Here is a 27,937-nt window from a genome sequence, read left to right as displayed (position 1 = left end):
CAGATATTGTGGAGGTTCATTTTTAGGTTGATTTTGTTTTTCTTTTTTGTTTTTTATTATTTAACACTCTTTTATCAAATAATGTCAGTTCCTTTGTTGGGATGGCACAAAAATAGTGTTCTGATGTTAGTTATGAACTAAGAATATGAACATTTGAACAGGATCTTAAACTGTAATGTCTGTAAAACATCATTTAAGTTTTAACGCAGGAACATTTTGTGATATAGCATTAGATCCTGTTGTGATCAAATAAAAATGTGTTTAGTATTTGTGAATATTACTGGTGTAATTCACTTCTTCAAGGAAATAATCATTTTTTAAAAAATTGCCTTTTTAACAGTATCGTGATATATTGTGATATATCGTATCGTGATCCTAGTATTGTGATTTGTATTGTATCACCAGATTCTTGCCAATACACAGCCCTATTCATTAGGCCTACATTAATATCAAAATTAAAACTGGATAAAACAACAGTAGAACTCACTTCAGTTGATATTTGATGTGCTCAGAGCAACCATTTGCATGTTTCATCAATATTATGAGGGTAAAGACTATAATATTTTCAGATATTTCAGATGTTTTGGCCACCATTGAAATTATGTCTCACCAAAGAGCAAAAAAAAAAGAAAAAAAAAAAATCCATATTATTGTAAAATTATTTTAGGTTTGACAAACTACTCCTGATTTATGGTAAAATACTGTTTTCAAGTTACTCATTTGTTTATTTATTGCCTCCACTTGATCACATTTTCTCACACTGATGAAGATCACAGATGTCATAATTAATCACTGCTTGTTTTGTTTATGCGCTCTCCACGCATGCTCAGTGCGCCCCTTCACTGATTCACATCAGCAGCAGCGTTGAACATCCATCGGTCCGACGGCTCATGGATCCCCAGTGAGAAGGGCGAGCGCTCCGGCCAGGGGCGGGTAAGGACGACCCTTCGGTGGTTCTAAACTCAGGTTAGACTCAAGAAAGGAAGCTGATGTAGTGAGAGGAGGAAGAAAAAAAAAAGCGGAGGGAAAGTGAGTTGGTGTAAATGAAGTGAGACGGATTAAAGTGTGAAGCGGACAGAGGCTGCGTGGCCGCGATGACTCACTGTGATGTCCGGTGATGGTGTTTAGATTATACCGGTTATGGGTTAAAATGACCAGAGATAGGACTAATCGGATAAATATTTTCAGATATTATCATATCTGAGTCAACAGCGAAGCAGCCGTGAAATCACAGAACAGCCTTTTACTGTAATCTACCTGTTGCAACCTCAGACTGCAGGAGAAAAACAAAACCCCACAGTTGAACCTCAAGCCTTTTATCACCAATTTAATTTCATTGGTCTATTTTTACATGATGTTTGGAGTTTTATGTTTTTTCCAACATGCGTTTTCTACAGTGTAGCACTTTGTAACTTTGTTTTGACAAGTGCAAAATACACAAAGTTAGAATTATTACTGTTAGAAATAAAAGGGTAAATTGTGTTAAACGTACCAGCACCATGGACAGCGTTTATGGGATTGAACTGGATTAGAGTCAGATGTGTTCAGGGGTCACGGGAAAAGTCAAATAAATCAAGTTTTTATTACCACATTGTAAGAGAATAAGAGGGTTTGGGTCATACCACGGGGATGGAGAGTTTTATTAAAGATGGATGGATGGATGGATGGATGGATAAACTTTCTTTAAAAAAAAACAGGCGTTAGGTTAAATAAATAAGTGAATAAATAAATGAATGCACTTCGGCAAAAGGCAGTCTACATGTTAACTTAAAAAGCAAAAATCAATAAACTTTCCTAAGAACCATTTTCTGTATCACCAAAGTATGTAAATTCACTGTTGACCATGAAATTGGAGTAAAATATGTTTACCTTTTCTCGTGAAATGATTGTGTCCATGTCATTTCTTCTTGATAGATAAAGTGTAAGTGGGCATCAGTAGTCATTACACCTCCAGACAAAGGTGATAAATGATGTGTATAAATAGAAATAAAAAGAGGAATGTGTCTGAAAACCAAATTATTATGGGCAGCAGTGTAAATAAAGAAGCACATTTTCATTAAATCAAAATAAGTCACATGACAGATGCAGTGGTAAGAATATAAAATACACTGAACAAAAATATAAACGCACCACTTTTGTTTTTGCTCCCATTTTTCATGAGCTGAACTCAAAGATCTAAAACTTTTTCTATGTACACAAAAGGCCTATTTCTCTCAAATATTGTTCATAAATTTGTCTAAATCTGTGTTAATGAGCACTTCTCCTTTGTCCTTTGCTGAGATAATCCATCCACCTCACAGGTGTGGCATATCAAGATGCTGATTAGACAGCAGGATTATTGCACAGGTGTGCCTTAGGCTGGCCACAATAAAAGGCCACTCTAAAATGTGCAGTTTTACTGTATTGGGTGGTCCAGGGGGGTCAGAAAATCAGTCAGTATTTGGTGTGACTACCATTTTCCTCGCAGTCTTCTTCATGAATTCTCTGAAACAGCTTTGGAGATGGCTTATGGTTGAGAAATGAACATTCAATTCACAGGCAAAAGCTCTGGTGGAGATTCCTGAAGTCAGCATGCCAATTGCATATTCCCTCAAAACTTGTGACATCTGTGGTATTGTGCTGTGTGATAAAACTGCACATTTTGGAGTGGCCTTTTATTGTGGCCAGCCTAAGGCACACCTGTGCAAAAATCATGCTGTCTAATCAGCATCTTGATATGCCACACCTGTGAGGTGGATGGATTATCTCAGCAAAGAAGAAGTGTTCACTAACACAAATGTAGACAGATTTGTGAACAATATTTGAGAGAAATAAACCTTGTGTGTACACAGAAAAAGTTTTAGATCTTTGAGTTCAGCTCATGAAAAATGGGAGCAAAAACAAAAGTGGTGCGTTTATATTTTTTGTTCAGTGTAGTAATAGTAATCTCTACCTAGTCTGGCCCCTCTGCTGACCTTTTTTTTAAGGGAAAAAACGTAAATGACAGTCAGTACAGAGAGATTTTTTTTCTCTTTGTTTGAGTGCCATCAGCTACACATGCGACTTTACCAGTCAATAGTGTCATAGTTTGTGGTAAAGGTCAAACAGCATCACCTAGTTTAGTGTGACATGCAGTGGACTGCATCTGTCATCTCAGGTGACACATATCACCAACAGCAAAATGACCATTAACTCAGCATGTCACAACTCATCTTTAAGATTAGGCTCAAAAGGTATTAAAAGAGGTTAAAGTCATCACAGGTCTGGTCATGTTGAAGCTGCACAGACATGATCAGTGACTCTGAACAGATCATGGACAGAGACCATCATGATGAACTTACTTCTGCAACTGTCACTGCCATAGTCTGATATTTTTACCACAAACTGTAACTATTCGGACTTTTAAAATTATCTTGATATAATCCAAACAAGATTAAAAAATTAGTTGTCTCTCACCTTTGATTCTAATATGTTTTCTCCCCCAAAATAGTCTCCCTCAAAAGGGGTGGGACTTCACCTCTTTATACTTTATAAAACTTGCACAGTCTTTAAAGAGAAACACATTCTTGCGACTTGCATGCGTTGTTGATAAATGAGTAAATGAAAGAATAACTGCTTTGAATGAATTGATTGGTTGCTGGCTATTAAACTAATCAACCAGACTCTTGATTCTTTCCTCTTTTATGACAGTAATTGAATAAATGTGAGTTGTGGACCAAACAAGACATATGAAGACATCATCTTTAAACACTGAACCATTTACAAACCCAATATCAAACTGATCAATGGATAAAACAATCAATAACAATAAAAAATAGTCATGATTATCAGTCCTTGAATGAACCACGACTCCAGACTTTGGACATTTGAGCTGCAGATTCAGTTTTGGTTTTAATACTGTTATGTATATACTGTATGTTACTAATGCAGTCAAACTTACTTGTAATTGTACAGCTATAACTTATCAAACAGATGAGAAATGAAAGTAAAACCAACAAAGTACACATTTAGGTTGTCACCCACTCTAGAACAGGCATGTCAAACTCATTTTAGTTCAGGAACCACATCCTCCCAATATGATCTGAAGTGGGCCGAAAATAATAACATAATCATGTATAAATACTGTTAATTCCAAACTTTTCTCTTTGTTTTAGTGTGAAAAAGTAAAATTACATGATGAAAACGTTTACATCTACAAAAATGTGAACAACCATAAAAAACTGAGATTTATTTTTAAAAATGTATAAAAATTTTACATAAAATAAGGGCAATTTTAAATGTATCATTTACACATATGCATTACAACGTAGGCTACATTCAGACTACAGGCAAATGTGGCCCAAATCTGATTTTTTTGCCCATATTTGACCTCTATCCGATCTGTTAAAGGCAGTTTGAACAGCACAAATCTGATTTTTTCAAATCCGACGTAGGCCACTTTCATATGTAGAATAGAAGAATAGAATAGAATGCTCTTTATTGTCATTATACATTGTACAACGAAATTGGGGGAGCTTCTTCATATCAGTGCAACAAATATTAAAAGAGACAAAGTAGAAATAGTGCAATCGAAAAAATACGATCGAAATCGAAAAAATACGATGTGGTCCTAAATCCAATTTGTATCGGATATCCAATTTGTATCGGATATTTTGCCATGTGACTTCAGTCTGAACAGCCAGGCTGCATTTATCCAATCTTTACGTCATTGAAATGTGACAAACGTCACAATTCTGCGTCCCAGAAGGAGGAGCGGCAGGAAAAATATAATGACCTCCGTAAACACAGTGCATGCCTGTGTGACCATGTATTACATCAGGACCTCTTTTGCACATGCGGTCACTTCAGGGTCGCATTCAGTTCATTCTCAAAATGATAGAAGTTGCATTTAATGTGTAATATGAACGAGCACACAAAAAAATCATGTTTCACCAAAAAATCTCCATTGTGCATTAAGACCTGCTGTGTGAACATAGCCTTACAGACCACAGTGGATCCACAAATACACATTAAAATTACACTTCTCTTAGGATATTTCAGGGTATTTGCATTTTTTGTGAAAAGATAGTTTGTACTTTGTTTTACACTAAAACAAAGAAAATTTGGAGTTGTCAGTATTTATAGTCATTATGATAGTTGTATGTCACACCAGTTGTTATGGTATTTGGCATGCCATACGTACACATTTTCATCATTTTGCGTGTTATTCAACACTATTTGATCGCGGGTCAGTGTAGCTAAGATCTCCAGTTTACATATCCACTAACCACTAACCCTAACCGCTAATCGTGCTAACCACTAATCACGCTAATCGCTAACCCCTAACCCTAATGCTAACCCTAACTGCTAATTGTGCTAATTTCATGTTATTTTACGCGGCATGAACATACACGTGGAAAGTTTATAATGCATAGAGCTAACACACCAATTAGAAGTACGCAATTCATAATATCACATTAACATTTCACAAATTCATCCCACAGGCCACATTAGACCCTTTGGTGGGCCGGTTTTGGCCCATAGGCCGCATGTTTGATGCCCATGCTCTAGAGCAGGGGTGTCAAACTCCTTTTAGTTCAGGGGCCACATGCAGCCTAATATGATCTGAAGTGGGCCGAACCAGTAACATAATCTAAATAATAGGATAAGAACTGATAAATAATGTCAACTTCAGTGTTTTCTCTATGTTTTTGAGTGAAAAAAAGCAAAATTCCTTAATGAAAATGTTTACATGTATGAACTGCACTTGAACATAACATGAACAAATATGAACAACCAGAAAATTCTTAGAAAAATAATGGCAATTTTAACAATATTACGCCTTCGTTTATCATTTATACATGTGCATTACAACTTATAGATCACAGTGGCTCTACAAATACACAAAATATTTAGTAACAGGCAGAATATTGGTAAGATTCCACATACTTCAGACTTTTTTTTTTCAGGTTATTCACATTTTTTGTAAAAGGCTAGTCTGTAAATGTAAACATTTGTGTAATTTTACTGTTTTTACACTAAAACAAAGGGAAAAAATGGTTTTCATTATTTATAGTTTATTATGATTGTATTTTACTGGTCTGACCACTTTAGATTGAATTGACCTAAAATAAATTTAACATCCTTGATTGTTAATATCTTCAGTGTAATTTTTGCATTTCACAAATTCATCCCACAGGCCACATTGGAGCCTTTGGCAGGCCGGTTTTGGCCCACAGGCCACATGTTTGATGCTCTAGAAGATAGTTTAACTATTAGGAAATTCCTCACTTTCAGCTAATTTTACTTAACTGTTCCCTTACTTTTTGTATCAGTCGGTCTAAACACACCAACTTGTTTTATTTATTTGGTAAAAGTCACCAGGTTGCCAGGTTTTACTCATCCTCTCAGGTGCTGGAGGACAGTAGTTGACAGGGTTATGCTTTAGATTGAAGCCAGGTTAAATTATACTGCTGGATGTGTGGTTTGTTTGAAGAGGGTTTGAAGGCAGAGAATGAAAGACATCCATCAAACAATCTCATGAGAATTACAGCAGAGGGGTGTTTGTGTATATATGCCTATGAAAAAAAAAATACAGCATGCAAGCAGTTGCATATGTGAGTCATCTGTGGGCGGTAATAGAGTCACAGCGAGGCCACAGTCGCCTTCAATCGTTCACACGCAGCGACAATAAGAGGGGCACTCCGGTGACACAGTCCAAGATTTATGACAGGAAGGTTTTATTGAGGGAATTTCATATTCAGAAGGTAAACAATGTTAGTGTTACAGTAGCTGATATGTACACCGCTCAGGTTTTCAGGACGCAGGGTGTGCATTACCTCCACTGCAGTGTGAATCTGTGTTTTTACTGTAGGTGTACGAGGTGCGATGGCGCTCTGCTCTGAGGCCTGTGTCTCTGGCTCAGGGGGAGAATCCTCCAGCAGCGAGGTAAGCTTTCATTTACCTGGTTTATGATCTTATTTCTAAAATCTTAAAAGATCTTGTTGCGCAAATGCACTTCAAGGGTCAGCTCAGATTATTTGAAGAGGGGTTGTAAGACACTTATCTGTGATCAGTGTATTACCTGCAGTGGATGAGGTCAAGTACACAGGTGTATCAGTGCACAAGATAAATGACGTCCTGCTGCGGATGAAAGCAGCAGCACAGTATGCATTTAATGCCCCAAAAAAGCATTTCTTAAAGGTTCAGTTTGTACGATTTGTGCACTTGTACTCACAGCTGTGTGTGTTGCTATGGTAATACTACTAGACACTTGTAATAATATCCACATTCTATACATTCATGTGACCAGAAGAGCATCAGCTAAAAGGTCAACAAAACTAATTGGCAGAAAACAGAACACAAATCAAATAACAAGGACTTAAATGGGCAAATATTGAAAACAAGCAAACAGTCGGAGACCAGCATCTGAATAATTTCATAAAACAATGGACTAATGCACAAGTGTCAAACATGTGGCCTGGGGGCCAAATCTGGCCCGCCAAAGGGTCCAGTCTGGCCCTTGGGATGAATTTGTGAAATGTAAAAATTACACTAAGATATTAACAATCCTTTTAGTTCAGGTTCCACATTCAGACCAATTCAATCTCAAGTGGGTCAGACCAGTAAAATACTATCATAATAACATAAAAATAATGACAACTCCAATTTTTTTCTCCTAGTAAATGTAAATATTTTCATGTATTTACACTAACACAAAGTATAACTTCAAAAAAAAAATGTGAATAACCTGAACAATTATATACAACCTGAAATGTCTTAAGAGAAGTAAGTACAATGTTAACAATATTCTGCCTGATATTAAATGTTTTGTGTGTTTGTAGACCCACTGTGATCTGTAAGTTATAATGAACATGTGGAAATGATAAATTGAGGCTGAATATTGTTAAAATTACACTTATTTTTTCAGTTTGTTAATATTATTCACATTGTTTGAAAGGACAGTTTGTAGATGTAAACATATTCATTGTTCAATTTTACTTTTTTCACTCTAAAACATAGAGAAAAATTTGGAGTTGACATTATTTATATATTATTATGTTATTATTTTACTGGTTCGGCCCACTGCAGATCAAATTTAGCTGAATGTGGCCCCTGAACTAAAATGAATTTGACCCCCCTGGACTAATGTGACAAACTTTGCAGCGCTAAGCTAACACTAAGCAGATCCAACAGTACAAGTTTTATTTTGCAACTGCTAAAACTCAAAGAAGTGCAGAAATAAAGGTTCCGTTATGAAGCAATGAATACAAATTTGATCTTACCTTTACTATTTTCGGATCAGAACTTGGTTTTACATGAATGAAGTTTCCGCTAACGACTAGTTCATTGTTTTGTGTTACATTGAAATGATGCCGACTGGAAACAAATGGCCCAAAGCATAACAGGTTACTATTTTTCTCAGGTGCCTAAATCCATGGTAACAGCCTGTTTCCTTCAGTGTCTCTGCAAAAATCTTTCTACCTCTTCTGGAGTTCTTCAATGCCTCCCTGCTGCTCTTCTACAGCAGTAACATTGTGTACAGCACTAGCTAGAAATTAATCAACAAACAGTCAACTCCCAGCACAACACAAGCTACAGCACAACCCTCACATTAGCACATACAAGTATTCCATGTGTTAGCTGGATTTACAGTATTTTCATTGTTTTTTCTTGAATTGAAGTTCTGAAGTCCTCTTGCAAAATGTCCTGTGTAGCTCGACAGAAGTAGAACTGTTTCTTCACAAAACAGGTAGTCACTGCTGTTGATCATTTAGTTTGTGTTATTATGTGAGTCTTGTGTTTTAATATGTTAGTTTATAGATTCAAAGTGACAAACGAACCAATTAACGAAGTGACTTGTTCTGTCAGCTAAAATTAGTGTTACTGTCAAAGAAGTGACATAATGGTGTCAGTTCTTAGACCTGATAAAAGTAAGTTTTAGTAAATAATACAAAATAAAATAATACACCACACAAATACAGCACAAATAATTAATAAGGCTTAGATTTTAGCTTGCAAGGAATTAAAACATACATTAATAAAAAACAATAACAGTCAAATCCTTATGAACACTATTCTTAGGTGATTAAAATCATAAAAACGGTAAACAATATGAGTGTTTTAATACATCTCTTAAATTTTGCAAGATTCTGAGCCTGATTTTCTGTGGGCCTGATTTCTCAGTTCCACAGGTAAACACAGGATCTGAGTTAAAGGGGTCATATTTTGCTAAACCCACTTTTATTAGTCTTTAGTACATTTGTTTGTGTATTTGGACCCCAACAGTTCAAAAAGTTTGAATTTGAACCCTCCAGGTGCTGCAAAGTTGTCTTTATATTCATTTAGGCAAAAATCGAGTGGATTTCTCCAACCTGTTTTAATTCCTTTATAACTGGTTGCATCTATAACTACTTACATCATGACATTTGCACATATAAGGTCAAGACTTCCAATGAACATTTCTCTGAGTACGCCATAATTGTTTATCAGCAGCAGCAGTTGTAGTAAAAACTGAAAATATGTCCAAACTTTGAGCCGATTACCTAAAATGTTCAGTCGTTGGTTGAATGGGACAGAGCAGCACAGTCAACAACCTGGAGGGGGTGGGGCGTGAAGTGGCTCATTTGCATTTAAAGGGCCAGCGGTCAAAACAACCTTCCTGGTGTCATTACTCATAAATAGGATTGAAGATGGACCTGTGGAGATGAATTAATGAAGAATTCAGACCCAAGCAGAGCATTTACAGTTTATGTAGACCACAGGGAAATGTTTTAAAATGAATAATTCCATTTAAAAAAGCAAAATATCACTCCTTTAAGTTTTACGTTGGACCTTCACAGCAGATTCTTACTAGAAGGTCTAAGGTGGCTATTTCTAGTACACTAGTGCACTAGTGTCTCAATTATGTGTTTATGGGCTTTCCCATTAAATACCTCACACGTAAATCACAAATCTGTATTTTAAGGGTCTGCTTCCCTGTATTTACCAGTACATTATTGATCTCACCATGCCAGTGCTTTGGTGTGTTTCTCTTGTGCACCATCTACTGTAGGTTCATATTGATACTGACGACCTCACACAACCCCACTGCAAACAATCTAAACTAAGAAGACAGAGGGTGTGGAAACTTTTATTTTCACACAGAGTTTGAGTTCTTTGTTGGTACCATGTTCACAGGGGGGTTCCAGCTGTCTTCAGTTTGGGGTTCGCTCCTACCTGCACCACTTCTATGAAGAGTGTTCATCCTCCATGTGGGACAGAGACCCAGAGGATCGAGGGTTCGTTCAGAGCCAGAGGTCAACACTGTTATGGAACTCAGCAGTCTGGAAGGTAGAGACTGTAGAATCTCCTTATTAGGATGTTTTTTCCTTCACCTGTCAACCTACATTACCTTTACCTCTGTGTATTTAATCCTATTAAGTGACTACGCAGATACTGTACCTCATGTATTACAGTGTCTGAGATCATTTCTGTGGTTTCAAAGCTTTAATGAGTACAAGGCTTTGGAAAAATCCAAATGGGGACGTTTATTCTCACTCCTGAGTTCCCCAAAAAAAGACACAAACCTGTCACAAGCGCATAAGCATGAGTTAGAAAATACAGGCAGTGCTATTAATAACCAGGGCTTTTATGAAACACATTTTGGTTTAAAGGGCTGAATTATTAAACCTCCATCTTTCATTCCTTCAGACATTTTGAAAAGGTTGGAGTTGTGATGCTTACACATATCTATAAACCTGATGGATCTGTTTTTGAGATGCATCTGTTGACTGGTTTGTTTGTGTAGAATGCACTGAGCTCACCATAAACATGCCCTTAAGCCCTACCTGAGTACATTCTGAACATGTTACAGGCTACACATGCCCAAAGAATACTCCTAAAACCCAAATACTGACAAAAACAGCTCTTGAAAGAAGTGAAATGTTTGTTTGATTTGAAATAAAAATCTGCCAAAGGTGTACGCACATTGTGTTTGGATATATTTCTTACCTGTAATAAAAAAACGTAGAAAAAGCAATGAAAAAATCTTCTTTGCATTTGATGAAACTGTTAGATAAATGCCACAACAGAAGAGACATAAAAATCAAAAACAGACATATCATGACAAAAAAATGTGTAACTAAAGCACAGATATTTGCAGAAGAGGATAAGGGCCACTGGGAAAAAAAAAAAAAAAAAAAAAGGTCATATCATATATATATATATATATATATATATATATATATATATATATATATATATATATATATACGTATATATATATATATATATATATATATATATATATATATATATATATATATAATTCTGAGAAAAAGTCATAATTCTGAGATTAAAGTAAAAAATTCTGACTTTTTTCTCAGAATTCTGACCTTTGCTCAGAATAATGATAAAAATATATATATATTGGACCTTCTGTTTTAATCTTTTCTTCCAGTGGCCCTATTCCTCTTCCACTGATATTTCAGACTAGATTGCAGTGATTTTTTTTTTTTTTGTGTGTGTGACAGGAATCAAAAATTCTACCTACTTCTATGGAGTGTACAAAAACTATTCTGTAAAAGGAAGATTTTGGCTGCTCATATTTCCTCTCCTGCAGTTTTAATATTCATAAATTGGGAAATTATGCAACGAGTTTCACTGCTAAAATGGGGATGAAATGATGCTTACTGGAATATCTGAAGACAGTGTTAGACATACTTTCTAAAAATGAGATTATTTCCATGATGCAGTACAGTCTTGAAAAAAATATCTTTATTTTTAGAGAAAAAACAAGATTAATTTCCTAGAAACCATTTTTAGTTTATTTATTATTTTTTGCAGTGCATGTCTTAAATCGCAAAATGCACCACTCTGAATAACAGACAAATTCAGACTATCCATACTGAATATGCTGTTTACATGACCTGTATTAAAAATTTGGAATAGTGTCATATTCTGAATAATGGTGTAGCGTAATGTAGTGAGTGTTAAAGGGTCAGTCCAATTTTTTCGCTGCTGCTATTTTTGAATATGTAACCATTTGCTCCAAAATGCACTCTCCAGTTCCCCGTGTGTCCTTGGCTGCAGACAGAGATGTACCACCTCTGTGACGCTCGGTGTCACCAGCCAATTTCTCACACCTGCCGGCAATGAGTTTCACCTGGAGAGTGCAATAACTGATAGGAATATTGTGCTGTACAGTGCATTTTACAGTGCTGTCTCTGCAGGATGAAGTGCAAACAGTGGTGCGGTGGTATTTGTCCAGATGTCGGATGCCTGCACGTTTGGCAATTAGGATGTTTTTTTTCTGCATCACAAACAACAACATGACCTTTCCTAACAAGAAGTGAATATGATCACAAAGAGGTCCATCTGCCGAAAAAAAAAAGGAGTAAGATGGCACATGTTACCACTTGAGGATTGGCTCTCTTGTCTCCTCCTTGCAGGTGTCCTTGGCCCTGGGTCTCCTCATCCTGACTGCAGGTGTAGCCAGCCTGTCGGTCGGATACTCCACTCCCCATAGAATCGAGTCCTTCGGGGAGGGGGACCTGTTCTTCGTGGATACTCAGGCCATTAACTTCAACAGGGGCCTGCACTTGAGCACGGCAGCCGGGATCGGCCTCTCCTGTCTGGGATCGGCCCTCGCGGCTATGGGGATTGTCGTCTGGATCCTGCCCAGGTCCAGGTTGAAAGAGAGGCTGTTCCACAAACCGGGGGAAGGGGAGCGGAGAGGAGAGGCGTCAAAGTGGAGAGGGTTTAGCGAGGTGGGGGATGTGGTCACCAAGCCGCCAGGTTTAGAGGAGGAGAAGATCCCCGTCACACTGTCCAAAGTGGAAAATGTACAGCCTACGTCTTAGAATAGATTCCTGCTGAGGTACATGGTGCACAGGCTTTTGTTCTTGTCCAGGGGCATCATCTACAAGGTTTTATGACCACATGGGGCCATTTTATCTTGTTTATATCAACCTTTTCATGTATGAAGTTTGAAAAAATATACAGATTTTTGTTGTAATAGGTGTTATTGTTCAAAATTGTGCTAAAGATCATAACCATTTTAGTATTTTATTGCAAAACTTTCCACATGTGCAGAAAATAGATGTTATGTTATGTTATGTTATGTTATGTTATGTTATGTTATGTTATGTTATGTTATGTTATGTTATCTTATGTTATGTTATGTTATGTTATGTTATCTCTTTTGTACTCAGAGCAGGTCGTTTCTTGACTAACAATAGCCTCTGTTGCCTACGTCCATAGCAACAGCCCATACACTGATGTTGATGAATATCCTCACTTCTGCTCCTGTAATGTTGCAACAGTTTGCAACACTACTGTAGCTACCCTTAACCTAGAAATAGAGTCACCTAACATTAACAAATGACCGGCTCTCCGCACAGCACAGACTCCAACATTAACTTCACAAATCTCGAATACTGAACCTCTCTAAAACAAATTAGTGTGAGCAATTTATTTTATATATATTAGAAACAACAGGCACAAAAACTCAGTTAATTATGTTTAAATTATATGTGAACTTTTCAGGAATGTAAATATTACAATGCATCAGCAGCTAATGGAAAAAGAAAACAAATTTCTCAATTATACACAACTGTACACGCATGCATGAAAAGGTTAAAGTTGCTTTACTGTTCTTATAGTCTTTTTATTTTAGGTCAGCTATTTAACAATCTGAATTTGGACATAAAGTTGTAATGATTTAGTTTTCATTTACATTCCTATTTTTATTCCTATTTATACACATCAGTAATCACCTTTGACTGTGTACTATGATTACATGTCGAGTCCCACTTACACTTTATCTATGAAGAATAAATCATTTTGTCATAATTATTTTGTGAGAAGAATACTAATATTAAATTCCCACTTCATGGGCAATAGTGTATATATAATTTTAATGACATTCAAATTTAACAAATGAGGTCAAAAAGCTGCAATGAAACGCTGTGTAATTCAGCATAAGCATATCATGTGGTAGTGCTTTATGTAAAAATACATAATATACATTATAGTGAGTATTTTTGATTAATCTGTTTTTTTTTATTAATTATGATTATTATTATCAATATAATGGAATCAGTTGTATGGGTGGTTAGATAAGTATAAGCTTCTATGTGGAATGTTCATGTTCATTAGCGCACATACATTACAGGACATTATAATCACCCGGTGTGTTCCTACCTTTACGCATATCTCCACTCCACTGTTATGAACACACATACAGATGCATGCACTTGCATTCACCCACGCACACACAAATTCGTGCCCCATTGACAATATCACCTATTTTCTCCCCACTGTAATCTGGCTCTGTAATTGCCTGCAATCTGTGTCTCCAGGCAACAGTTGGGCTTCAAGTGCTCTATTTTCAACTCTGAACAAAGGCTCATTTCTGATTGGTCCCTCACATCCCCTTTCTTTATTTTCACACCAATCGCATTTTTTCCAGCCATAGTACAGAGTCAGTGGTGAGGCGCTGAGGTGAGAAGGGGTGGGGGTGGGTTGGGGGGGTTGCACTGGCACCTTAGAGGCCACCTGTTTGATTAGGTCCTCCAGTTTAGCTGAATTAGTTTGAATAATAGGCAGGAATAGGAAAAATAATAAAAAGGATAGATAGGATAATCGTGTTGTCCTGTTCGGTTCTCTGCACTGATTCCACTCGATGTTATTAGTGGTGTTTCACTGTTTTATTGTGTTACTGACTGTGCTGAAGATAATGGAATAAAATGAGGGTAAAGTGTCAGTGGTGCAAAGCAAATGACCAAAATAAACTTGTGATCTGCATACCATACAGTGTCTACTTTCATTTACTCCATTGATTAAGTCTGTTATTTATATATTTGTATTCACTGAAATGACTTTATGTAAAATACACAGTAACTCGGAGCTTCATTTAGCCTCTTTTAACCAAACTCAGTTAAAAGGTTAAAGACATGATTGTTAGTATGTCATTTCAGTGTTACATGACCACCTTCCATTTAAATCATTCAGATTCTGTTTCATCAGAGCATTTTTGAGATATAAAAATCATATCAAGAGGCAATTTCACATCATTTTCCTCCAGTGCCAAAATTTCACACTTGCAATTATTGAACTGCTCTGATTTATCCACTTTAACACCTTGAAGAATATTTAATAAACTCCTCCTCGTTTTTAGGACCTATAATAATGACTACTTATTATTTTGTTTTAACATGTATTATTATTATTAACGGTTGTGGTGCCAGTATGAACAACATTATCTACACTTTTATTTACAGCAAGATCTGAGGATTTATTATGATTATTAGGATAGAAATGAAGAAAAAATAAAGGTATGCTTTCATCTCTTATCTTTTTTTTTTTTTTTTTTTTTTACTGATTTTTACAGAGGTGTTGAATGATTTGTAAACCTAATAAACTAAATCCATGAGAAAGGAAGAAAATCACTATTTTATGGAGCTTTTAACAGCTCACAGACATCTGAAACATGAGCCCAGCTACACACTGCTTTTTGTAAGAGGCTGGAAAGTTCTTTTTTTTTTTTTTTTTTTTTTAACAATATGTTGTATTTTATAGCTTGATATATTATCTACTGTGTAACATCTTTATCTGAGAAGTAACAGAGCTCACAGAAAAATATAGTAGAAGAAGCTGGAACATATTTTCAGTTTTATTTATATAGCACCAAACATCATACATGATTACCTTTATATCTTTTCCTCCTATTTTGTAGGCTTTAATGTTTTAATGTACCGCCTGTGCACGTTATACTTCACAAGGCATATTAAATTAAAGAGCCAACACTAATGTCCTAAGTTTTGGAACTAAATTTTAAAAAAACTCAGTACATCATGCACTCGACAAAATAAATGGTATGCACATGGTGTCGCATTCAGCTGCACTGTCACTGCAGTTCCACCCACTGAGTGACAGAAAGGCAACTCACTGACTGACAGCCTTCAGCTTGAATGCCGCAAACACACAAAAAACACATCTGAAGTGGGAATGAGCTGTTTAGCAACTGAATGAAAACACGCCTGCTCGGCCTGTCATGTGGCTCAAATGACCTTCACTTACACATTTCAGTGTAACATTCTGTAGTGTTGCTGTTTTATTTGCTGCTGAGCTAATGGCTAACAGCCAGATACGAAAGCTCTAAACACCATAACTCCCTGCTGTTGCATTTTTGGTCTGTTATGTAAAAATAATGTTTTATGTATGATTATACTAAATAACAGCCAAATAACTATTTAGTCAGTAGAATGTGTGCTAACAATTTTAGGTTAACATTCCAGTAAATTACAGCTATTGGAAAATGTTTTTGAAGATGCAAACAGGGTTGAGAAAAGAGCACAACACTGTAATCACTGACAGGCAAAGTGGCATTAATGTTGATTATTTGATTACAATGGAACCTGTCAGTGGGTGGGATATATTGGACAGAAAGTGAACATTTAGACCTTGAAGTTGATGTGTTAGAAACAGCGAAATGGGCGAAAGAAACTTGGACAAGGAAGAAACTGTGATGGTCAAATCACTGGGTCAGAGCATCTCCAGATCTTGTTGTTCAATCCCTGTGTAAAGTGGTTCATACCTACCAAAAGTATCTGAAGAACAACAACTGAATCTCAACAGTCGATCATCTATGGGAGCAGAACATCACTGCCATGTGTCTAATATTATGTAGGTTCCCATCTTTGCACAAAACCAGCTCTGACCCAAGGCCTAGACTCCACCAGACCTCTGAAGGTGTACTAAGGTATCTAGACCAAGACGTTAGCAGCAGATCCCTGAAGTCCTGGAAGTAGAGAGGTGGACCTCCATGGGTCAGATTTATTTGTCCAACACCTCCCACAGATGATTGATTGTCCTGAGATTAGGATGCCCTTCCTACGCCCATTTTTGGTCAGTACTAACCACTGCAGTCCAGGAACATCCAACAAGACCTAACCCTAACCCTCACCCACATCAGAGAGGAACTCACCTGGACACTAAACACCACACAGTTGGTAAAGAAAGCTCAGCAGCGGCTGTACTTCCTGAGGAGGCTGAGCAGGTTTGGCATGTCACCAAAGACCCTCAGCAACTTCTACAGCTGCGGTGTTGAGTCCATCCTAACCAGCTAAATCACCGTGTGGTACAGCAGCTCTACCATCATGGACCACAAATGCATGCAGAGAGTGGTGAAGACTGGACTAAGATCACCAGGACTCCCCTGACCTCTACAGAGCATCTACTACCAGAGTCCACAGGAGGGCTGCCTCCATGATCAAGGACCCCCCCACACCCCCACCCCTAACTCAGACTGTTTACTCTCCTCCCCTCAGGCTGAAGGTACAGGTGTCTGAAGTGCAGGACAGCCAGACTCAGGAATTCTGTCTCCTTTATAGCTGACAGGAATCTACAACAAAAACCATACTGAGTGTTTACAGTGTTTACATTTTCAACTGTGATATTGTTTATGCACCTTATACTTAATGATTGCACATACATCATGTTGTTCATCTCTGACAGTTTTGCACATTTAACATATTATTTATGTCTGACAGTTTGCACTATTATATTACATTAATGCAAATACATTGCATATTTATATAAATATATATTTATTTACTTGTAATAGTAGTTTATATTTTATGATCATTCTCTTTTGCATGCTATTCTTAAATGCCTGTTTCTTTTATTTTAATTTCCTAATTAAATTATTCTTTTTTTTTTTTTTTTTTTTATACATCTTAAATTCTCTTGGCATTCAGTGTGGACACCACAGTAAGACTTCCATTGTAAAGGGAAACCTGTTTCTTTTTTGTACACATAACAATGTAATGTTTTCAGTCTTGAATCTTTGAATCTGTTACAATACGGACCTGGTCAAAGTCACTCAGTTCCTCAAGTTTCTCATTTTGCTGCTTCAGACACATCAGGTTTGAGGACAAAATGTTCACTTCCTGCCTAATACTTCCAATACAGTGAAAGGTACCATTGGAATTAAATGAACATTAATATTAGCACTTCTCCTGTCAGTGGTCAGAATGCCATGGTTGATCGGTGTAAGTGATGTAAGCTAACAACTAGCTGTTGCTATGTTTCTTTGCCACATCAATGATAGATTGAACAGTTTGTTCAGTGGTTTCTATATAAAGGGTCCTTTTTTTCCTGGAAAATTCATAATGCTCACATCTATGTTCTGTTCCTTAGTGCTTCTATTCAACTCCTCGATAGTAGCAAAAATGTCCAACACTAGTTACTGTTGGCCTAGACATCAAACAACTGGCTTCCAGCAATTCTGACACAAACTTTACATAAGCATAAGAAACAAGGGCAAGCGAGTATCACAATTTTTTGTATACAGTCAGGCTTTGGTTTGCAAATGCCCCAGTATATAAACATATAACAGTTCTACCAACATATAAATGTCAAGACATTTGATGACTGGTAACATGACTAGGGGTTGAGTGCAACTGCCTTTAATTTCAGCAGGTAATCATTTATTCAGGCCCTAATTTTTCTGTTTCTCCTACTAAAGGCACTTTTCACTCTGTCTGAGGCAGTATTTTTTCTTGGCAAACCGTCGTCAGTGAAAACCCTCTGTGGTATTTGTGATGTGTTTGTGTTCTGAAGTATTCCTACATGTGTGTGTCTGGGAATCATAGTGACAACCAGTTTAAATTTGTTTTAAACACTGAACTGATGATCTGACTTATAGGTTGATGGTACTGTGTCTTGTCCTGTTTCATATGTGTGACTTGAGGACATGAGTTACTTCAGTGCGATGAGTCACAGACTGAGTGACTCATCCACACACTCTCAGGAGGACCACCTGACTTTAGCTACGTGACGCACTAACCTACATGCAGGCTTCTACACGGTTATTCATATTCATGGTTGTTTAGTAACATTCACAACTTGTGCATTAATGGAACAGCAGATGTTTCTTCTAAAGGAAGCATTCACACAATCATCCTATATGACCCTGCTAATATAGTGCATCTATTTTAGCTCCTTTTATAATGGAATTGACTATTGCAGCAAAAAGACCTTGAGCATCAACGTTATTGTAAATATTTTATCATTATTATTTAAGGTCCAGTATGTAAGATGTGTACATGCTTATGTGCTGAAGCTTCAGTCAGTGTCATGCTAGTGTTGCACACATTTGCCTGTTTGGTCCAAAAAATAAATGATTTGAATTAAATAAAAGGTTAGTTTTTTGTGTGTTCTTGTTGCTATTGCTGAATTTGGATTGTGCTGCAAGTCTTCGTCCATTAACTGTATTTCTAAGCTAACAGAAACTACTGTAGATGAGACATGATCCAGTTGTTAAGTCTGATGTCCTGGTGCTGGGTCCAGTCCATTACCTGTGCAGTCTGTATGGTAAGGATCTGAGGCTGGTATGGTGATTTGGTCACTCCCGGTCACAGGTAAAGATCGCTTTCACACTGCAACGTTCCGTACTGGAATCCACGCAGTCAGTACACTGGACTACCTTCTCAGCTGGACTGGGGTACGGTACTCACGCATGGAACATTTGCATTCACATTGATAAAACTGAGTGGATTTTGGGGTCCAACGTACTCGTATACGGACTCAGATACCCAGTCTAAAAACAGCCTCAGAAAAACACCAACAGAAACACTATCAATCATTCATTCACTCATTCATTTTCTGAACCCGTTTTATCCTCACTGGGGTCACGGGGGTTGCTGGAGCCTATCCCAGCTACTTATGGGCGAAGGCGGAGTACACCCTGGACATGCCACCAGTTCATCACAGGCCTGACATCCAGAGACAAACAAACACTCACAATTCACACCTATGGGCGATTTAGATTAACCAATTAACCTATCAGTGCATGTCTTTGGATGGTGGGAGGAAGCCGGAGTACCCAGAGAGAACCCACACAGACACGGGGAGAACATGCAAACTCCACCCAGAAAGGTCCCACCCCCATTGACTGCTGTTGGAATCGAACCCAGGACCTTCTTGCTGTGTGATCAATCAATCAATCAATCAATCAAATTTAATTTATCTAGTGTCAAATCATGCTAAAAGTTATCTCATGTCAATTTACATATAGAGCTGGTTGAAACCAGACTCCCAACCAAACAGAATCCTCCAGGAGCAAACACTTCTTCACACCCAAAACTTGTGGAGGTGATTTCTCATCATTTCTGCCTCCATGTTTTGAGCTGCTGAAGATGCCATTGCAGTTTCAACATGACCAGACATGTGGTGATTATCACATACTTTTCACCTCAGTCTCAGAGATCAAGGTTAAACGTATTGAGTAACAGCTGTTTGGGTGTTGGTGCTGTATCATGTGACATGAGAGATACAGTCCATTGCATTTCATACAATGTTTTGCTTTGTTATCTCCACAAGGAGTGACTTTCATGACCTGTAAGATTACATTATACATACAAGTGTAGGTATTTCTCACCCAGGCCTTCAGTGGTCTACCTGACTTAATTGACCTCTTACTATAAATACTATACCGACAATACTGTACAAACACATGCAGTACAACAGGGCGCTGCATCACAGAAAGGTTTTTATTGAGAATGAATGCTGATACCAAAGCAAGAAACGCAATGAACATAACTCAGCAGGTCCACAGCTACACCACATACATTATCTCAAGAAGAATGATCATTTACTAAATACAGTGACAGAACATAAAAACGTTAATAAAATACATTATACTCACCAAAACTGCTGCTTATTTTTTAATATGACTGTGACCAAACCCATTTCTTCTCCGTCATTAATTGTGAGTCGGCGAAAACAGCTATTAACCCATAAAGACCCAAACATCCACTGGTGACCAAAATAATTTATTGATATAAAAAGTTAAATTGCTGTTGATCCATGAATCCTATCAATACATGTAAATAATTTGTGTAAAATGCAGTTTGTCATCTTTCATGGTCATCAGATATGACCCATTTGGACGTTCAGAGGCTACATAGTTACCGTGGAAACACTGTCATCTTCTACAACATTGATTCACCAGTAAAACTCATAGGGTTGGATGTTTTATGTTCAGTTTATGATACACTGTATTTTACCGAAAAAAAAAAAAAGTCACTTTTTCTTCTGTTTTCTCTGTTTTTGATATAATAACCCTCAACTTTAATTTGAGCTTTTATGAACAACTACATGATCAGTAAATGAAATATAGGAACATACCTGGTTTTTATTGAAGAATACAAAATACAAAGCATAATATAAGAATACATGTGAATGAATCACTTGAGAAAGGTTAAAAATAAAGAAAAAAATCATTCGGGAACTGCCACAAAAGTAGCACTGGGTCTTTATGGGTTAAATCTACACTAGTATATTTTATCTTCTGCACTTCACTACAGATGTGGTTTACGAGTTGAGTTTGCTCTGACTAGTCGCTCTTTGACCATCCAATCAAATCTAATTGGTTTAAGCAGCAGGCTCTTTGCCATTTACTGGAAGCTCCAGAGCCTGCACTGTTGATTCTGAGCCTCAAGGCAGATTACTTTTACCCAGTAACATGTGATAGTGAAATATGATTGGACAACTGCTCAGCATACACATACACTACTGGAAGCAGTGCAACCAAGAGAAAAGCAGTGAAATAAAGAGAATAGACAATTGGAAAAAATCAATACATTTTTATGGAACAAATATAGAGTTGTAGAGTTTTAATTTAGCTCAATGATTCTGATTTTTTAAGCACAAAAAGAGAAAATGCCTGAAGACCACTGACAATAAATTAAAAAAAAACAGTATTGTCATTATCTTTGACATCTATTCATATTTATACTTCAATAAGGTCCCATGGGGCATAGACAACAGAGACAGTTGTTATCTTACAAATGGAGTTAACTAACCTAAATAGCCAACATATTAATAACAAGTGGTGCCAGCCACAACAACAAACCCCGCCCCTTGCCCATATTCTTGCTTACTTTGGCATCAATCCAGCTGATGTCATCATGTCTATGTGGTGTGGTGGTCAGCATATCAATTGCCTCTATACATGTGCCAAGTTGGAAGTAAATTGAAAACAAATTGACGTTTTTATAGACATATAAAGTTTCGTCCATTATAAGTAAATGGGAAAAGAAAAAATATTTTTAAAATTCATAAAAAATTTAAACTTTGACCTATTTTTCCCCAAAATGTAATGACATCTATTCTGTCACTGGTAATCTATAATCCCAATTTGGTATGAATTCAACCAATACTTTTGCTGCTAGAGTGTTAACAAACAAACAAACAAACCATCAAACAAACCAAACCAAAAACAACACCCCTTGCTTCCCCTTGGGGGTGGGGGGGGGTGATAATTATTAACTACTCCTACTACTACTACTACTACTACTACTACTATTTATTATTACTACTTTCAGATGCTTTCATTGGGTGTTGCCATAGTAAATCATCTCCTTCAGTCTGACCCTCTCTCCTGCATCATCTTCTTCTTTCACACCAACTACCTTTCTCCCCTCTTCTTCATTCTTCTCCCAGTATATTCATTATCCCTTCTCTGCACATGCTCAAACCATCTCAATATCACTTTGTCCCCAGAATGTCCAACCTGAACTGTCCTTCATATGCATTCATTCTTAATCCCGTCCATCCTTGTCACTCCTAAAGAAAATCTCAACATTAATTTATGATAATTGCTAACTATATTTCCTAAAATCCAACTTAAACCTTATTTTTAATGTATCTGTAACTCAAATGCGCATGATGTTTGTCGTGATGATTATTTGAGTTTTTCTATCCGCCTATATGTGTTAGGTGATATCACTTCTCCCACAGAAACTATTTTCCATCCTTGTCAACATGCTCCTCACACGTTTTCATCACATGTTTGCATGGCTGATCTGAGCATTGCCGGGGTTTATTAGCAAGTGTATGTAAGAGCATAATGAGATAGTAAAGTGGAATGGGTGGCAATGCATCCTGTGAAGATGGAGGCTGATACGCTCCACTGAGTGTGAGTCATGCTGTTGTGGGAGCGAGTGTGCACAGCTAAGGATTGGGCTGGAGTCTGCTCAGATGACTGGCAGAGCCATCCATCCCAGTGTGTCTGTTTGTGTGTGGGTGCTGTGTCGCTGGTGCCTGGGAGCCTGCTGCACTGACATGATACTGGAACAATTCATCTACTGTGGAAAAAAGATAGGAAGCTGCAATATCTTTAAGCTATCGGGTGGCGATAAATACTGTGAACAAATCAGTGTCAATTGTGTAAACATTTATAAAGATAAATAGTGTCCTTAAGTGTTTATTAAATCATAATGTCTTTACCTGAAGCAATAATAGTGCATGTGCAGTTCACTTTGGTATATCCCACTGAAGGTTACACTGATAAAAGGCAAATTCAGTTTTTAAAGGAAAATTAGAGATGTAAATAATAGTTGTGGTTGTATGGACATCTATTTCCACCAGTGTAAGTGTAAAAGAAGATCCTTTTACTCAAAATAAGTTAGAATCTGAAAATAATGACTTCACAAAATAATAAAAATACAGACTTATCTGTAAATATATTTAACTAAGTTTTCGCAAGATAGTGACTATTTTAAGAAAGAATATCCCCAGTTAGTAAAGGGGCATTGAAACAATATAAAATCAACACTGCATTGTTAACGTTAAATCACTGAATCAGCATCGGACTTCAATGTTGATTCTTCATCAGTTTGCACCTGCCAGAAATATAGAAAAATGTTGATTTCATAACTACAGACCGATGGAATTTCAATGGTATTTCAATTAATGTGAATATTGAAACAACATTGAAATTGCAAGATAACTAAAGATCAATGTGATTTCAGTGATATTTCAAGCAAATGGGCATTGAAACAACGTAAAAGCAACATTGCATTGTCAACGTTCCCAAGAGGATTTCCAAGGTGGGGGTCATGTCCCCCAGGGTTTCATGAGATAATTTTCCGAATATGTTGCAGTAGCTCCTGTGGGACTAATGCTACATCAAGTCTTTTATTGTTATACTTAAATTACAAGTTTACCGATAATACACTTTATCCACAGTAGGAAATTTGTTCTATGGATTTCAATCACCCCAAAGCATGGTTTTACCTAGAAAGAGAAAAGACCTCTGCTTTTGCATTGTAATGACAGCTTCAAAGTGACAATCAGGTAAGGCACTGTTCTGCCTACAAGTTTGACTAATGGTGTCACATTAAAAAAAATAAAAAGGCCAATAAACATTGTAAAACAGACACATTAACTTAACTAAACATTACTACAAATGAATAAAATGTCCAGACCCACAATGTAATACGGCCTACATCTTTCTTCGCGAGGGCTGCCCATCACCATACATTGAAACGATGTCCACTCAATGAAACACATTTCAACATTGAAAACACAACATCTATACTACATTGATTCAGCAACATTTTGTCAGACGTTGAAATGGTATTTGTAATTAACACTGAATAAACATTGATTCTTCAACCACAACCAAAAATAACCAATCTGACCAAAATTCAACATTGAATCAATCCCCATTTGCTATCTGAGTCATTATTTCATAGGAGGAGACCCTACTGTTTTTGCTCTGATTTATTTCAAAGCATTAAAGCACAATGTTATACATCCGCTTGAAAACTCACACACATTTGCAAACACATCACAAGTTGAGAAAAATTCAAAGGTTTCGCACATGAAATCATGGAAATTCCTCATTAATGCCCCTAAAGTCTACAGCTACCAGCTACTTCCACCAACCCATGTGAAATTTGGTACAGATGTAGCATATCAATATCTGCAAAAAACAACAACGAAGGGGTTCAAAACACCTGACTAAAAGGAAGTCAGCTATTTTGTTGAATCACTTATCTTCTATTTGTTCAAAACACTAAATTGTTTGAACTCCACAGTTTGTCTGTCAATGTGCACTAAAGTTCCCATGTGTGATAAGAATCATGATGACATTACAGGATTGAGTCTGACTCATAGCACCACGCGTCGTTGACTGGAAATGTCAGCTTTTACCATTTAATGTGCACCATGGTAACACAAAATGGTTTTGTGGAGGTTAGGAATGATTTAAAACTTCTGAAACCTTGTGAAAAAGGAGCTCTATAGCACCCCCTATAACATTTTAAATCTAAGCCCCTGCATCTACATCATTACATCTGTTAAAGGTTCAAGGTTAACTCATTTTATTATTCCTGCAGGGAAATTCTGTCTGCATTTTACCCATCCCAATACACACACAATACCTTGCATTAGCATTTAGCAATTTATAAATTAGCATTAGAACATAGCACACATTAAGTGAAATGAGCTACCATTAAGGCACTCAGGGACCAACTCCAGATCTTCATTTCCACCGTGGTTAGGGGCATCGTCATGGGAAATAACCTATATGTACCTGTTTTTAATGACAGGGGAAACCAGAGGACTGTGAGGGACCTGTACAACAGGCAAATTCAATATGGAAAGGCTCTAGAAGAGGGGTGTCAAAATCAGGTCCTTGAGGGCCGGTATTCTGCATGTTTTAGATATTTCCCTCTTCCATCAGACCTGGAAGCCATTACATCTTTATCAGGCTTCTGCAGAGCTTGATGATGAGCTGATCATTAATTGAACCAGGTGTGCTGGAAGAGGGACATATCTAAAACATGCAGGATACCAGCCCTCGAGGACCGGAGTTTGACACCTGTGCTCTAGAACCATCTAGCAGTGAGGCACATGTGCTAAGGCCAATGCGCTATAATAATATTTAAAGGAGTTGTTTGTAGATTTGTGGCCAAAACTGGTTCTTCAATCACATTCAAAATACTGTAGAGCAGGGGTCTCAAACTCATTTTCTTTCAGGGGCCACATTCAGCCCGATTTGATCTCCAGTGGGCCGGACCAGTAAAATAATAACATAATAACATAATAACCTACAAATAATGACAGCTCCAAATTTTTGTCTTTGTTTTAGTGCAAAAACCCCCCATTAAATTATTAAAATACATACTTTTATAAACTATCCAAACAAAAAAAATATAAATAACCTGAAAAACTGAAATTTCTTAAGAAAAATAAGTGCAATTTTAACAATATTATGCCCCAAATTATCATTTCTACATGTGCATTATGGATCAGATCTACAAAGACACTAAACACTTAGTCACAGGCAGAAAAATGTTAAAATTGTGATTAATTTTCTTTAGACATTTCAGGTTGTTCATATTTGTTCAGGTTATTCACATTTTATTGTTACAGGATAGTTTGTAAATGTAAATATTTTCCTAATTTAATGTTATTTTTTGCACTAAAACAAAGACAAAAAATTTGAAGTTGTCATTATTTATAGGCATAATGGAATATTTTTTTCACATCAAACCGAGAAGAAAACATGGAGTCTTTATTTTTTATACATTATTATGCTGTTATTTTACTGTAGATCACATTGGTCTGTATGTGGAACCTGAACTAAAATGAGTTCAACAGCCTTAACTGTGGAGTTTTTGCACTTTGCAAATTCATCCCACGGGCCGGATTGGAACCTTTGGCGGGCCGCATTTGGCCCCCGGGCTGCATGTTTGAGACCCCTGCTGTAGAGCGTGGTATCCCTTCCCCCTCCCCCCAGACTAGAGGTTGTCAGATCCAGTATGAGTGTCTACAACAAGGACCTACCATAGGAAGCGACAAGTCTTACACTGGGCCCGGGCTGCAGTCTCTTCACCCAGTGGCTCTTACTGGGAGGTGAGAATGCAGACCCGGGCCGCGGGAGACCACGGAAAAGCCAGGCCCGGTGAGACCTGGCATCGGTCTTCAAATTCTTCTCTGCTTGCAGCTGTCTCCATCAGCATTTGTGATCAGAAATGTTCCAGCTGCTGCTCAGTGGGAACTGGCAACCTGGATGCCAAAACACTACTGATTTTGTGACTGGGAGATAGATGGGCGATAGATGGGTGATGGGCGGCGCATTGGACCAAAACATAAAATGACAACATAAACATCATTTGTGGGCTGACACTTAGCTTTTCAAATGTGAATATTCTGGATGGACTGGTACTGTCAGTGATATCAGTATTTGAAATGAACATGATTCCTCAGTGTCTGGTGACATTCAGGGCCATTTTATGATTACTGGGAACATAATTCTTACATACAGCTCCTTTAATACGACCTCAGTTCTTAAGTTTTTGTACAATATCTAATTATATTTATAATGTCACCTACTGTGAACTGGAAATCAGCTTCAAATCTTCTGAAAGTTTCACCGTCTATTTTACCCAATAATATAGTTGATGGATGTCTCTAGTGCCACATGGAGACTTATGTGAAATGTAATGCCATTGAACTAAATCCCCAACAATGCCAGACCCAAAGACATCTTCTACTTGCAATGAGAAAATCCTGGACCGAGACCCGCCTTGAGTTGTACGAGGATGTGAAGGCCCATTCAAGATGACTAGTGGTCACTAGTAACTAGGGATGGGAATTGTTAAGAATTTAACGATTCCGATTCCATTATCGATTTTGCTTATCGATCTGATTCCTTATCGATTCTCTTATCGATTTTCATTGGGTGAGGGAATAAAAGAGTAGAAACAAGTGGGTTTGCATTAACTGTATTTTATATTTTCATCTGCACAGAAAATATAACATATAGTATGTACAAATAATAATAACAGATAATGCTGGGGGGGGGGGGGTTGGGGGCGGCGACGGCGTGCAGTGAAAGTGAAACTAAAGACGCTTTACTAATTCCTCTATTGCCGCATTTCCACTACGTTGAACAAGTTCGACTCTGCCCGTCTCCCGTTGTTGTGCACCTCATTTCCTTTCCCCTACCTTCAGAAACTTGTATTTCGGTACGACATTTGTTGCCCACACCAGAACTGGGCCCGGCGTTCACTCTGCCGCTACATTCACAAGCATCGCTACGTAGCGTACCAAATACATGACATTCCTCTAAATCAAGGGTGTCAAACTCATTTTGGCTCAGGGGCCATATTTAGCCCAGTTTGATCTCAAGTGGGCC

The 27,937-nt window shown here is 37.4% G+C and overlaps 1 protein-coding gene and 1 long non-coding RNA gene across 3 annotated transcripts in view; one reads left to right on the top strand and one right to left on the bottom strand.

The window, feature by feature from the left end:
• LOC115428416 (uncharacterized) overlaps positions 1-27,937 on the bottom strand; it is a 590,809-nt gene that overhangs the window by 198,090 nt on the left and 364,782 nt on the right. The window lies entirely within an intron of this gene.
• On the top strand, positions 838-13,440 carry nrsn1l (neurensin 1-like). Of its 2 annotated transcripts, none has more exons than XM_030147447.1 (4): positions 838-933; positions 6,833-6,906; positions 10,138-10,290; positions 12,390-13,440. In XM_030147447.1, exons 2-4 carry the CDS (start codon positions 6,847-6,849, stop codon positions 12,798-12,800), a joined length of 624 nt encoding a protein of 207 aa, XP_030003307.1. In that variant the 5' UTR covers positions 838-933; positions 6,833-6,846; the 3' UTR covers positions 12,801-13,440. The 2 variants fall into 2 exon arrangements, with proteins under 2 accessions (XP_030003307.1, XP_030003309.1); XM_030147449.1 differs by having other exon boundaries at positions 857-966.

The sequence above is a fragment of the Sphaeramia orbicularis genome, chromosome 11 (assembly GCF_902148855.1).
Source record: "Sphaeramia orbicularis chromosome 11, fSphaOr1.1, whole genome shotgun sequence".
In the NCBI taxonomy this organism is placed as follows: Eukaryota; Metazoa; Chordata; class Actinopteri; order Kurtiformes; family Apogonidae; genus Sphaeramia; species Sphaeramia orbicularis.
The sequence above is the reverse complement of the archived record's forward strand: the minus strand, read 5'-3'. Positions and strand labels throughout refer to the sequence as shown.